This window comes from Ictalurus furcatus, chromosome 6 (assembly GCF_023375685.1).
Source record: "Ictalurus furcatus strain D&B chromosome 6, Billie_1.0, whole genome shotgun sequence".
Lineage (NCBI taxonomy): Eukaryota > Metazoa > Chordata > Actinopteri > Siluriformes > Ictaluridae > Ictalurus > Ictalurus furcatus.
Genome location: NC_071260.1, coordinates 10,092,541 through 10,106,487, shown reverse-complemented (window position 1 = coordinate 10,106,487; position 13,947 = coordinate 10,092,541). Strand labels below are relative to the sequence as shown.

The window sequence follows — 13,947 nt, the reverse complement described above, 5'->3', positions numbered from 1 at the left end:
TTCAGAGCTCTGAGTATGACTTCCCAGAATCCCTCCACCCTCTCGCAGTCGCGTTAGGACGCGAAGTGAACCTTATTTCGACATATTTGTTAAATTTTTTTTTTTTTTAATTATTATTATTATTTTTTTTGGAGTTTGTTTTCGGGTTTCATCATGGAGGAGCATATGAACGGAGAGGTAAGCTCGAGTGCTTTCTAAAACCGGTAGTGTGAAAACAGTGGACAAAAACAACGACCAAACAACACCAAATCTTAATATCTGTACTTATATTTAGTTTATACGATCATTTTTTTGATAATATATATATATATATATAAGTTTGTAGGTCGCTTTACATGCTATTATTTGTTAGCTTTCAATAGCTTACATGCTAGTGGAACGCCTAACCGGAAACGCGGATTTATGTTTAGTTTTGATATTTATATTTATTATTTGTTATTATTATTATTATTATTATTATTATTATTATTATTATTATATTTGGTTAATGTCGACGCTGTTTTGATAGTAGACTGCATAGTGTAGAAATGTCTATAGTAGTTAGTTCGCTGTTTTAACACACTACTTCTTAAGTGCGTTAACACTTTTTGACATGATGAAAAGTTCTACTTGGTTTGACCAGATAACAAAACACAGACCAAGCTGGTCGAACATATAGTTCAAGTGCTGGTAAGAATGGACAGTTTCTGAACTAATACAACCGTGTTGACAAGTTTTTAAGAAAATAACACAACAGTAAGGAAGGTGGAAAATAGCTTACCAGCTGGCAAAGATGGTCTGCCATTTTGTTTTGGTAGCTGGTTAAACCAAACTAGATTATTCTTATTATTATTATTATTATTATTATTATTGTTTTATTATTATTTTTTTTTTAGCATGGATGTTTTCTTTTTAATGAGTCTTAATCGAGCCCAAAAAATTGACTATTTTTCTATTTTGCCCTTTGGGAAGTGGATAATTTTTATGACAAAGAGAGACTTGGTTGTTTTGGTGGCCTACATTAAGCCACGTTAATTTGTTTATTAGCCATTAGTTCATTTTTTCATAGTTATGTCCCTATATGTCACTATATAGGTGGCTGTTTTAACACATTAAATGTTTTTTTTTTCTTCTTCTCCTTTTCAATCTTTATTCCAGTTTGTTTTAAATTTCCACATGTAAATCATTTCACATTAAGGCCCCCTGGACTATGAGAACAATAGCGTAGCCCTTTCTGCTTTGAAAACATTAAGAAAATAAAAAAACGCAAAACAAAACACTATTACCTTATCAAAACTAGTTAGATAAGACAAATACCAGTATACATGAAAAGCCCCTTGTAAATCTGTCACTGTAACTGCTAAGAGCTGAATCCTCTCCAATCTCCACCCACGAAAGTCAGAACACCGAGTGCACATGAAGAAAAAAATGGGTTGTGAAAAGAAAAAGAAAAAAAGATTGACTACATGCATTCTTCATGCACTTTTCAAATCACTTTGCTATTCACATTTTACCCAGCTATTGGATTAAATTGAAGACAGTGTGGATTAGATTATGATGCACCTACTACTCTCTAATTGAGTGAAGGAAAAGAATGGAAAGTTTGTTGAAGTGGTTTAATCTGAGAAACTGTGTAGCCTCGTTTGATTCGTGAACATGTAAACAAATCACAGTAGTCCAGGTTATGCAGCAGATACGAGAATCAAAAAATAATGAGAATAATGGTGATATAATATAACGAGAGTCAAACAGACAAAAACAGCATCAGTAGTAAATAAGATTTCAAAAAGAATGGAGATTCTTCAAACTGACACCTGAATCCAAATCTGGTTTTGTGCCCCTGGAAGTTGTGGAGAAACTCGTCAGTGGTAAAAACACCAAATCGCAAAGGATCTTAAACAGTCCACATATTACATGTACAAAATACAAAATCGAGTGCAAGTTAGTCATTGATATGGGGTGTAATTAAGTGGTAGATGGTTTGGCTGTTTTCTGTTGCTCCCATAATGGTTAATTCGCGTCAGGTTTAAGGCACAGCGATATAGAATGACGAGCCCGGGATATATTCCTCGCCCCACTTCACCACCAGATCATAGTTTCCGCGCTCCTTCAGGACGTAGCTGACGTTGTACTGCATGCTGCCCATGTGCTTCACTATGATCTCATAGCACGGGATCTGCGGTCCGAGAACTCCTACCAGAAGCATGTTTTTACCTGCTTTGCTGCAGTCCACAGAGAAGTTGGCTTTCTGGCCCACGTAGGCCTTGCTGAGACCTGGACCTTGACTGGTCACTTTGCTGGCATCAGAGGCAGCCCTGGGCATGGCGTTGGAAGAGTTGTCACTGATCGCCATGACTGCAGGATCCAGCGTCAGTGTGGAGGTCTCGCTAGCGTTGGTCACGTTCACAAACCGGGAGCCTGAAGAGAGAGAAATATGATGTGTGCTTCACAAATAATCAACTGCTAACGTGTGTAGCGGAAACTGCACAGGAGAACCGTCTCTGAATACCGCACTGCCTGTGAAAATAGTGTTACAGCCCAGTCTAGGTTAGGCCGCACAGAGTAACCAGCTCGGGATTCAATGGAATTTGAATCCCCCCCGGCAAGAGTCAAAAACCCAGAACAGCAGTCAGAATATAATACAGAACACAGAATACAGAATTTGATAGCCCTACAGAATTCGATAGCCCCTAACACATTAAATGTTTAATACTTTTCCCCTGCTGAAAAATTCAGCTTGGTCTGACTAGATACCAAAACACAGGCCAAGTTGGTCAAACTGGTAAAGTGCTGGTATATCGGAAACTTTCTGAAATACTACTACGTATACAACCTTGTTGACAAGTAGCCTAATAAAATACAAACAAACAAACAAACAAACAGAACAGTAAGGCAATTAGAAAATCTCAGACATTTATTGATCAAGCCAGTAACTAGGAAGCTGGAAAATAGCTTACTAGCTGGCAAAAATGGTCTGGCATTTTGTTTTGGCAGCTGGTAGCTGGTTAAACAAAACTAGATTATTATTATTATTATTATTATTATTATTATTATTATTATTATTTAGCATGGATGTTTTCTTTTTAATGAGATTTTATTGAGCAAAAAAAAATATTGCTATTCTTCCATTTTGTCCTTTGGGAAGTGGATCATTTTTATGACAAAGTAAGTGTGTGAGAGATTTGGTGTCACTTGGTTGTTTTGGTGGCCTACATTAAGCCTATAATACATTTGTAAAGGGGACATGCTTAATATGAAACTCCATACCTTATACTTAGTTTATAGGGACATAACTATGAAAAAAGAACCCAATATGTCATTATATAGTACTTAGGCGGCTGATTTAACACATTAAACGTTTAATACTTTTCCCCTGCTGAGGTATTCAGCTTGGCATGACTAGATACCAAAACACAGGCCAAGCTGGTCAAACTGGTAAAGTGCTGGTAGAATGGAAAGTTTCTGAACTACCGCTACTCATATAACCTTGTTGACAAGTAGCCTAATAAAAAAAAACAAAAAAAAAACAAACAAACACAAGAGTAAGACAGTTAGAAAATCTCAGACAGTTATTGATCAAGCCAGTAACTAGGAAGCTGGAAAATAGCTTACCATGTTTCCTTTAAAACGAGCTTCTATAGAATGAAAAACATGAGAATATTCACTCTTTTTCCGTTTTGTCCTTTGGGAAGTGGACAGTGGTTATTACAAGGTAAGTGTGTGAGATATTTAGTGTCGTTGGGTTGTTTTGGTGGCCTACATTACGCCACATTAAAAACAGTTTGCCTCAGTGCTTAAAAACAAATCTTTTTCCTTGTATATTATTTCTTTATCTATTAACCTTTTCTTACCATGTCTGTTTTCCAAGGAGCTTTTTCAATTTGTATCAAAAGACCAGCAGCTGAGCAATGCCAAGGAGGAGCTGGAGAGATGGAAAGTACGTTTAGATCTACATTATGTTTTCTTTTAGGTTTTCCACCAAATTGGATCACTCATTATGTGTGCATACTCAAATATTTTAATCATGTATCCACTAGATTTGTGTGAATTCTGCTAGAACAGTTTGTTGGAATGCCAAGTATGTGTTGTTTAATTAAGAAAGTACCATGAAATGCTATACGTAATTTTTAAAGACAATGTTAGTGCAGATTTATAATCATGAATTGAACAATTATCAACATTTTGAGAAATTCCACTATAATACCTGACTAAATAGGAATAGGAAAGCACATGTAAAATTTCATGAATACAGGTCAACTAGAAACAAAGAGAAAACTGATTTTGAGAAAAACAAGTTTAAAAATGAACATCATTTTATCTGTTTCTGCACTATTAGTGTCACATCTCGAGACATAACGAAGATAGGACGGATGCAATTGCAGTTTGACAGTTTTATTAATGAGAGACACAGGCAGGTAAATCCAAATCGTAATCCACAAACGTAATCCAGAAACATGCAAAGGTCAGGTGATCGGCAAACAGACATAAACTAGGCAAGGCAGGAATCGATGTTGCGGTCACGGAAACAGGGTCGAGAAACAAAACAAGAAACATAAACTATGACTACGAACTGGGAGCGGAAAAACCAGCGTGAACTAAACAGACTAATCTAACATGGAACATAACATGGACAATAACTATGACGATGACTATCTATGGTAACGAATCGAATCTAAACTAAACTTATCTAATCTATTCTAATATTGCGCGTTGAGTGCTGGGAGACGCGCGGTATATATACAAGCACAATCAGTGTGTTAATTGCTGACAGCTGACAGCAATCCAGACACGCGCTAAACAACAGCCAATGACAGAACAGGGAGGAGACATAACAGAAACATAACAAAAAGCACGTGTCCAATGTACACAATGTCACGATTGTCAAACAAACGAAAAGAGCACGTGGGCGCACGCGCGCCCACATGCTCTCCAGCGCGCTGCTTAAAGGGGAAACCGTGACAATTAGGTGTGGTTTATAAGGTTTGTAAAGGAAATTCACATGTACAGTATATCATAATGACATATAAAGTATGTAATTAGGAAACAAGTTTTTCAGGGTGATATAACATGACATGTATATGCCATGTGGGCGGCGCTAAAGCAGTGGTTGCAGGTGGACAAAAACATTTAAATACAGTTCATTTTAATTACTACAGTTTAAGAGTAGACATGTTATAGATGCAGATTATTACATGAAATGTGACCAAGTAATTTCAATCTATTGATTCATGAAACAAGCTTGCTTTTGCTGCAGTTAACATGTCAGATAACTAATAACAGTGTGAAAAAACTGCGTGACATTAAACATTATAATAACAAAACACAAGAGATAAAGATGTTAAGGTAAATAATTATTTTTTTAAATTAATTTGTGATGGTTTGTATTTAATTTTATAGAAACTTACATCTTACAAGGCTTTATAATGATTTATAATTATTATAATAATAATAATAATAATAATAATAATAATAATAATAATAATAATAATTATTATTATTATTATTATTCACTCTCTACTAGAAATTAGTGGAGGCTGCAGATACAGAAAAATCCAGGTTGCTTCTGGAAAAAATGGATACGGAAGATGCGAAGAAAAAAGCCCAGCAGGAGACCACAGATGTGAGGAACGCTGAAGAGCAACTTGCAGACAGCTTCCAAAAAACAAAGAAGGATATAGAGGTATGCTGGATACCCTAATACTGTGTGAATAATGTTCTTATTTTAGGCTTATGATTTAATTACATGACATTTTATTTTGTTCAAAGTTTGGTTTATGCATGTTGTTATGAAGCACCTTTTAATTGAGTCATTTTCTGATATTTTTTGTTCATTTGCTGCTTGTTGTTTTATTTTATTGTTATTACTGGCATTTTAATGGTTACTTATTACAAAAGGTTTGGCACCCAACATTTCTTCTTCTTCTTCTACTTCTACTTCTTCTTCTTCTTATTATATATTATTATATAAATTATTATATTATTATATAAAAGCTTAGTGATATAAACAAAAATATGTAATAAATAAATGAATAAATAAATAAATACAACCCCAATTCCAAAAAAGTTTGGACACTGTGTAAAATGTAAATAAAAACAGAATGTAATGATTTGCAAATCTCATAAACCCATATGTTATTCACAATAGAACACAGAAAACTTCATGTTACTGACCTGTTGCCAATTAACCTCCAGCTGTTTCTTTTTAGTAACGCTTCCTTTTCCAGCCTTTTGTTGCCCCGTCCGAACTTTTTTGAGACGTGTGGCGGCCATGATATTCAAAATGAACATATTTTCCCTTAAAAGGGCACATTTCCTCAGTTTAAACATTTGATATGTTCTCTATGTTCTATTGTGAATCACATATGGGTTTATGAGATTAGCAAATCGTTGCATTCTGTTTTTATTTACATTTATTTACATTTTACACAGCGTCCCAACTTTTTTGGAATTGGGGTTGTAAATAAAGCAACTCTGTCCATGGATACAGTGTAAATACCACAACCATGGTGAAATTTGATCTTTACTAATTTCAATCAAATACAAATTTAGACTACATGAGTAAAGTCATGTTTATATTTATAAACCATAAGTCTATTGATGTTACCTCACTTACTTGATAATTGAAGACGATCGTTTTTCTTTTAGGTGGAAATAAATAATATGAAAAAAGCTAACCAGGATCTGCAGAAGAAATTACAGCATTATAAGGAGCTGCTCAAATCTAAGAAGGCTGAAATGGACAATTTGCAGCAGAGATTTAAGGTACTGACTGGTTGTGGATTTGTGCTGGCTATTTTAGGTGGTGCGATGTAATAAACTACAACAGCACAAGAGGGCAGTGCAGAACTTTCCGGTTTGATATTGTTCTGTGATTATGGCCAAGCAAAAGTTCCCCCTTGATAAAAGAGTTAAAGAAAACCATGCAAACATGTTATATCTAACAATAACCAAACTTAACAGATGAGTATCATGATCAATTTGAGGTTAGAATGGTGTAAATGTACTTTCTCAGATCAAAGCTCATATCCCTGAGAAACGAATGAAATTCACTCACATCGAACAAAAGGAGGCTGATGAGACTGATGAGCAAGAGCATGCTGGTCAGGATATCAAGGCAGTGTTCACCATCATCCAGAGACCTTCCTTTCTGTTGAAAGGTGGCGAAGCTCTCATCACGTTTGAGGAAGAGAACGGTAAAGCCCAAAACAGCATCCTCTTCATAGAAAAAACATAGAACGTAGTAGAACAGCATTTTAGACACTTTACTACAATAGACACAATATGAATTATGCCCTTGTTAGCATTGCTAGTTGTTGCTGTGGAACCTTACCACTGATTGAATGTGGTGGGAAATTTTATTATCCAATTCACACACATATCGAATAGAAGACTTCTGCCTGAAGCATTCCACACATTGTTTTTACAACATCTACATATCAAAACAGCTCTAATCACTGATATTTATAGGAACCAGAAAATGGATCAAGTTGTTATTATTAGCCGTTGCAGTGGCTAGCATATGACAAATTGATGTATACTGTATCAGCTCATATAACCTAACATTTTCACTCATCCTGTCTTTAAGTGGCGGATCAGATCCTCAGGCTGCCGAAGTGCACTGTGGCCTGCGAGAAAACCAGGAGCGAAGTAAAGCCAAGCACCTTACCTCTTGAGCCCTCAGCGAAATTTGAGGTACGGTGAAGTCACATTATTATTATTATTATTATTATTATTTCATCTGGTCTTAGTGGTTACAACTGTTGCCTCATACCTCCGGGGTTGGGGGTCGAAACCCACCTCCACCCTGAGTTTTGCATGTTCTACCCCAGCTTTGGGGGTTTCCTCCGTGTACACCGGTTTCTTCCCCCAGTCCAGAAGACCCGTTGTAGGCTAATTGGCATTTCCAAAGTGTCCATAGTCTGTGAATGTTTGTGTGCAGTATGGAAAATGGATGGATAGTTATATCACCTTTCAGTTCAAAATACTCACTGTGAAAAAGAAACCAGGGTTGTTTCTGATCTCTGCTTCTTCTCTGCAGGTGCATATTAGGGTGTCCAAGAGGACCATCGAGTTCTCAAATGCTTTTGCTTGTCTGCCTGAGGAACGAATGAGAGACCGCTTGGAGCTGGGCTTCTCGAAACCAAGCCGTGGTGGAGGCGAGGTGGAGAGATTGGAATATGACGTGAATTCTGGAGCAGGGCGCGTTACCTTCCTCAATACTGGAGGTCTGTATGTGTTACACCTTACTTTCTACAAGTGTATACTGAGTGATGTATAATCCTGCTACTCAGAAGAGGATGGGTTCCATTTCGAGTTTGGTTCCTCTCAAGGTTTCTTTTTCATCTTAATCCAATATTCCAATACTCTATGAATAGTATCATCCTAAATGTCCTTTTCTTCTTGATACCGTTTAAGCCTGGTAAGGAATATTTATTTATTTTATTTCAGACGAGGTTATTGAAGCTGCTTACATACAAAACTACATACAGAAGTAGTTTTTATTGGATCTACTGTACCACTACAACAGCCTTGGCTGTTATTTATAATGTAGGTTGGGATTTGTCAGCACTAGATGGCAGTATAGTGCAGTTGATCTGGATCAACTGACATCCACATTGTATATTAGACATGGGATGTAACTAAATACAAACCTTATTCAGATTGAACAGACGTGTTCTAAATGGATACAGATACAAATAGAGGGTGTACTATTCAATTTTTTTTTAATAGAAAATTTGCCAGAAATCTTGTCTGGTCGAGATTAGAAGTGTGCATCAGGACTGGGATTCTGCGGGACACGACATAACAGTTGCTTGACTTCCAGTGTTGCATGTGGATGCAAGTGAGCGGTCAGATATGAAGCTTGCAGGACAAAGAAAGACCACATTCAATAACATGAATGTGGTGCAGATACATTTACAGCATCCTTAGTAACTGCCTGGTCAGGGTAGTGGTGGTAGGCTGTTAATACAATCCAATGCATGTATCTGAAGAACTTTCAAACCCAGAATTCACACACCATGCTGTCGGAGCTGACATTTCTACCTCTGGGGTTTTGTACAGTGTTTTCCAGTTTTTCGGCATAGTGGTAGGATTCATATTTAATAAAAAAACAAAAACGTACAGTTTAAAGGTTATAAATTCGAATACTATTTAGAGATAATTGGAGCACTAAACCAATACAGATACAGATAGTGGTGTTAAATTACACATTACATTAGACATACATATACAATATGCAGTCACAGCTCTTACTTGGTTGGGCGTGAGTTGGGAGAATCTCTTGCAAGCTCATATTTAAGCAAAGAAAGAAAATTATATTTCATTCTTTCTTCTCTCATAACAATACAAACCTACAGTGTTTTGAATGATCGTCTTTTGTTTCATTTATAGTTGCAGAGAATTTGACCCTTAGGGGAAATTTGTACATAGATGCCGTCAACGGGATGGAAGTCAGCGTGGCGCCATTGTATGACTACCAGCTGAAGAAGTTTCAGGTGATTTGCTGATGTTGATTTAGAATGTGTTTTAGGGTTACACCTGCCACTGACCACCAACCTTGCTTCAGTTTACATCGGGCACGATGATTCTGTGGTATCTATTTGAGTGCACTATATATTTTGGCACGTTCTACCTTACCAGCACACGTGACTATGATTAAGAGGCCTTTCATAAGGTAGAAATGGATTTCTCCAGAAGCAGGATTGTGTAACTCTGCTTTTACACAGAAAAAGCTTTTTGCTGTTTTACAGTCAGGCCAAGCTGTTTTCAATAACCAACCTCTGTGCACTGTCTGTTATTTACTCGGTGATATGTGGTCCATTCTAGACATTCTCAGGGGTGCCAAAGCGTACCGTACTGCTCAGAGGCATTCAGGATGCAAGCGATGAAGAAGATATGCAGGACCATCTGGAGATCCATTTCCAGAAGCCTAGCAACTATGGCGGAGAGGTGGAGACCATTAAATATGTCTCGCATGGAAAGGAACTGAGGGCTTTCTTCAGTGAGGATTGTGCTAAAGAGGAAGCCCAATAAGCAAATCGTCTGCAGATACTACATGCAAACTCTTTCCTATAGCAATGTTATGGCAAATTGATCTTTTCCTATACATAACTGAGGTAAATGTGGCATTGTCAGGTATATCTATACTAAGGACGAGTATGATTTGGCTTTCCTTGGCTCGTAAAAATGGTCACAAATCACAATTGGCTTTAACAAATAATAATAATGAAACATCACTGAATATTATACTCAGAGGTGGCTTATGCTAAGTAAAACAGATGGCTAATTATTGCATTGAAGCTATTTCAATAATTATTGAAGCTAAATTGGGTTTTATGCACCAGGACTGCCACAGAAAAAGCAGTGATGACATAATAGTTATTTCAATATTTCTGATTCAATCCGTTAATTATGGGAATTTTTTTTCCTCTGCTTGACATGACCCAACCTTGATATCCTTTTAAGTCATGAAATAAAATCAAATTCTATTCAAGCTGAGGCTGCAGTGTATTTCTTAAAGCTGCTTATGTATATTAAGGGACGGTGTGTCTTTCTGCATGACTGACGCAATCTCAGAAAGGTCAAGGTTCAGTGTGATCTTGGCTGTGACTTGTAGTCTAGGATTTAGTAGCACTAGATGGCAGTGCTCAGCTTTAACTGAAGACTTGAATTAAAAGGCTTAGACGATGATTAGCTGGATAACGCTCCCAACGCCCAGACGAATCAGCATGCACGTGTGCATTCTGCATCAACACAAACACCAGTCAGATAGATATATTTAATGTTGAATAATACATACATAAAGCCTTTAGAAATGAGAATAGAAACACGACCATTCCTACTTTGCCTGCAAATAACGAAAGGCATACTATAATTCCTGTTCTAATCACTGAAAAAAACCCCAACATAAAGCAATTGAGAAGAGACTTCAAAATCATAGCATTAAATATTTAACTCACTCACAGTCGTTTAAATAAGATTAACAGCCTGAGGGTGTAAATAATTAATGTCTTTGCAGCGTCAAATTCATCCCCAGAAACACAGAATCAGACATTTTTGCCATTTGGTGCTTTCAGATCCTACATTCCTCTGACTGTTTCTGAAAAACAGATTAGACTTGATTAGACCTCTTCCACCGTTATGGTTCATACAGGAAATGAGGTGGAAATTCCTTGCTACGGCCAGCATGCTGTTTACCAGACAAAACAGATGATTGATACTAGACTGAAAATGAGTTAAGGGACATCCTATAGGTCTGTGTATCGCAAAAAATGACAAGCGAACTAGAATGTGCAGTACATGAGCAAAATTTAGTGTGATTAGATGTTACATCTGCACATTATCTGTGAATGAAAGCAGCTATCTTTGGCTTGTGCTGAACATTTCCCCGTTACACTTTAAACCTTTCAAGTAGGAAAGCTCTCAAGTATGTTCACGAATAAATGTTATGTCTGCTGCATATATGCATGTGAGGGATGTAACTGAATAGGAATACGTTATTTAGATTGAACAGATCATGAGATTTAAATGGATACAAAGTCGCACAAATGAGATTTATTTATTTTTTTGCTGTAATGCTTGAACTAACAGTCCGAAATGAAACTCGTGGGACCAAGAAGGACCACTTTCTATGTCTCCGCCAATGAGTGATGGCATTATGTTTTTGGGTTTCCTGTCCGTCTGCGTGTCCGTCCCAGATTCTCCTTAGCACGATATCTCAAAAACAACTGGCTAAATGTTTGTACAATTTTTATATGGAATTATCACTATAACCAGGAGATTCGATTTTGGAATTGATCAAAATAAGGTCAAGGTCACAGCAAGGTCAAATGTCAGAAATAGTTTTCTTCAATATCTCCCTTGATGTTTGAAGTATATTTTAAAGATATTTCTGGCATACAAATTAGTAACAAGAAGGCCCACGCTTGTTGGCAGTGGAGACATTCCATTAGCGTCGAGTTCTTGTATTAACTGCGATGCCTTTTCAGAGGCTACTAAGTTTTTTTTTTTAAAAATCAAAATTTTGGGAAACAGAACCAACTAAATTCATTAGCACATATTGTGGCCAGGGACAAACAAAATAATAACTGTATGAGCAGGATTTAAAAAAATAAACAAAAAATAAAACCAGTCCCACATTTCTAGTTGAGACCAATTAAGAACTCGAGTGATGTAGCTGAGGTTGAGAAACTGTTGTGACCATGCTGACACTGCTGGCATTTATACCCCTGGGTTTATTTGGATGGAAGGAAGATAGGACAGAAGAATGGTCTGATAGATGTCCAGGTTAAATTCTAATACAGATACAGATATTTGAATCACTAACAGATACAGATAGTGGACTTGTGTTACAGCCCTATTACATATTATTGTACCATGTATTGAAAATGATCTTATAAACCATTCACAAAATAAAACATTAAACTAGGAGACTTTTTTAAATAGATAGATTTGGGCCCGTTGTTACCTGCACTTTAGCCTCCTGACTCATTATTACTAAAAGGTTAAGTCCTGTACTTTGATAATGCCATCTTATCTCGATTGTGTCTATTTTGTGTTATTTATTGGGCATAGATGTTCTTCACCATGGCACACTACATCCTTGTAAAACCAGAAAGAAATTGCTTTAGGGAACTAGCTGAAAATCCCAGTGATTAATCCTCTTTTAATTAATCCCAACTGTATTTTTTAAGTGGAATACATTGGAATATGTCCCTAAATGGTTAATAATTTTATGCAAATTTCCCAGTAATAACCATAGTTTATTGAGAATGATTTTTGCTGTAAGGTATGGCAGTTTGAAGTTCAGTTTTTGGCTGCTTTATTTTTTCTTGACATGTGAGTCAGTAAATCTCATAAAAATGTTTAAAGTCAAGGTTGCCATAGAGACAAGCTACACAAGGTCAAGAGCGTGGTGTCTCCAAGATGGAGACGGGTATACTAGAGAGGAAAACTGGCACAGTTTGTTTTTTTCCCCACAACTAATTGTTTTACTGATGATCCGGTTAATATTGCATTCGTATTCAAAAACTTGTTTCCATGCATTGCACTGATCTCAGAGCTCTTCTACAACAGTGAGAAGGATTCTGCTATGAAAAGTCATGTTCTCTCATTAAAATGTACTTCATGATGCAGCAAGTCAGCTATCTTCATCACGCAGCTCGAGTCTGGAGAAAGGCCTGGATGGACTTCCTCTGAATTATTCAGAGGTGAAGTTGTCGCAGAAGGGAGGTGCTGTGAAAATGGGTACATTATGAAACAGCAGATTAGCTTTAGGACAGCTTGAGGGGTCAGCTGCCTGCCATTAAAGTTTCACACGAGATGTCACTCATGCAATGTAACTTCAGTTTACTGCCTCATACATACATATGCTTCATTTTCTCCCAGTCTCAACCTACACACAAACTTCAAGATTGAATGCAAAACCAAATAAAATAAAATAAAATGTGACATTATGCGACTTATAATGCATTATACAGCATCTACAGCTTTTTCTGGTTATCTGCAAGCATAAAAACACTTTTTCACCAGTCATAGGTGACACAAGGAATAATACATGATAGGGCTTGTTGTTACACACAATAACCCACAATAGAGTGGTATGATTGTTCCCACCCCAACATTTTCTTCATTCCTTTTTTTGTTTTTTGTTTGCCAGTGCACTAGATTTTGGAGCGTGGCTGTGGGGATTTGTGTTCATTCAGCTACAAGAGCATTAGTGAGGTCAGGCACTGATGTTGGGCTGCAGTCGGTGTTCCTGTTCATCCTAAAGGTGTTCAATGGGTTTGAGGTCAGGGCTCAGTGCAATACACTCTAGATCTTCCACTCCAACCTTGGCAAACCATGTCTTCATGGAGCTCAGGTTTGGACCTCTTAGTTCCAGTGAAGGGAAATTGTAAATCTACAGCATACAAACACATTCTATACAATTGTGTGCTTCAAACTTTGGGGAAAAAGTTTTGTGAA

The 13,947-nt window shown here is 36.9% G+C and overlaps 1 protein-coding gene across 2 annotated transcripts; it reads left to right on the top strand.

Annotated features, from left to right (window-relative positions):
* Positions 1-10: 10 nt before the first annotated feature.
* On the top strand, positions 11-10,474 carry nmi (N-myc (and STAT) interactor). Of its 2 annotated transcripts, XM_053626481.1 has the most exons (10): positions 34-177; positions 3,848-3,916; positions 4,316-4,394; positions 5,501-5,659; positions 6,625-6,741; positions 6,992-7,172; positions 7,565-7,671; positions 8,018-8,204; positions 9,373-9,476; positions 9,808-10,474. In XM_053626481.1, exons 2-10 carry the CDS (start codon positions 3,888-3,890, stop codon positions 10,012-10,014), a joined length of 1,170 nt encoding a protein of 389 aa, XP_053482456.1. In that variant the 5' UTR covers positions 34-177; positions 3,848-3,887; the 3' UTR covers positions 10,015-10,474. The 2 variants fall into 2 exon arrangements, with proteins under 2 accessions (XP_053482457.1, XP_053482456.1); XM_053626482.1 differs by lacking the exon at positions 4,316-4,394 and having other exon boundaries at positions 11-177.
* The last annotated feature ends 3,473 nt before the right edge of the window (positions 10,475-13,947 follow it).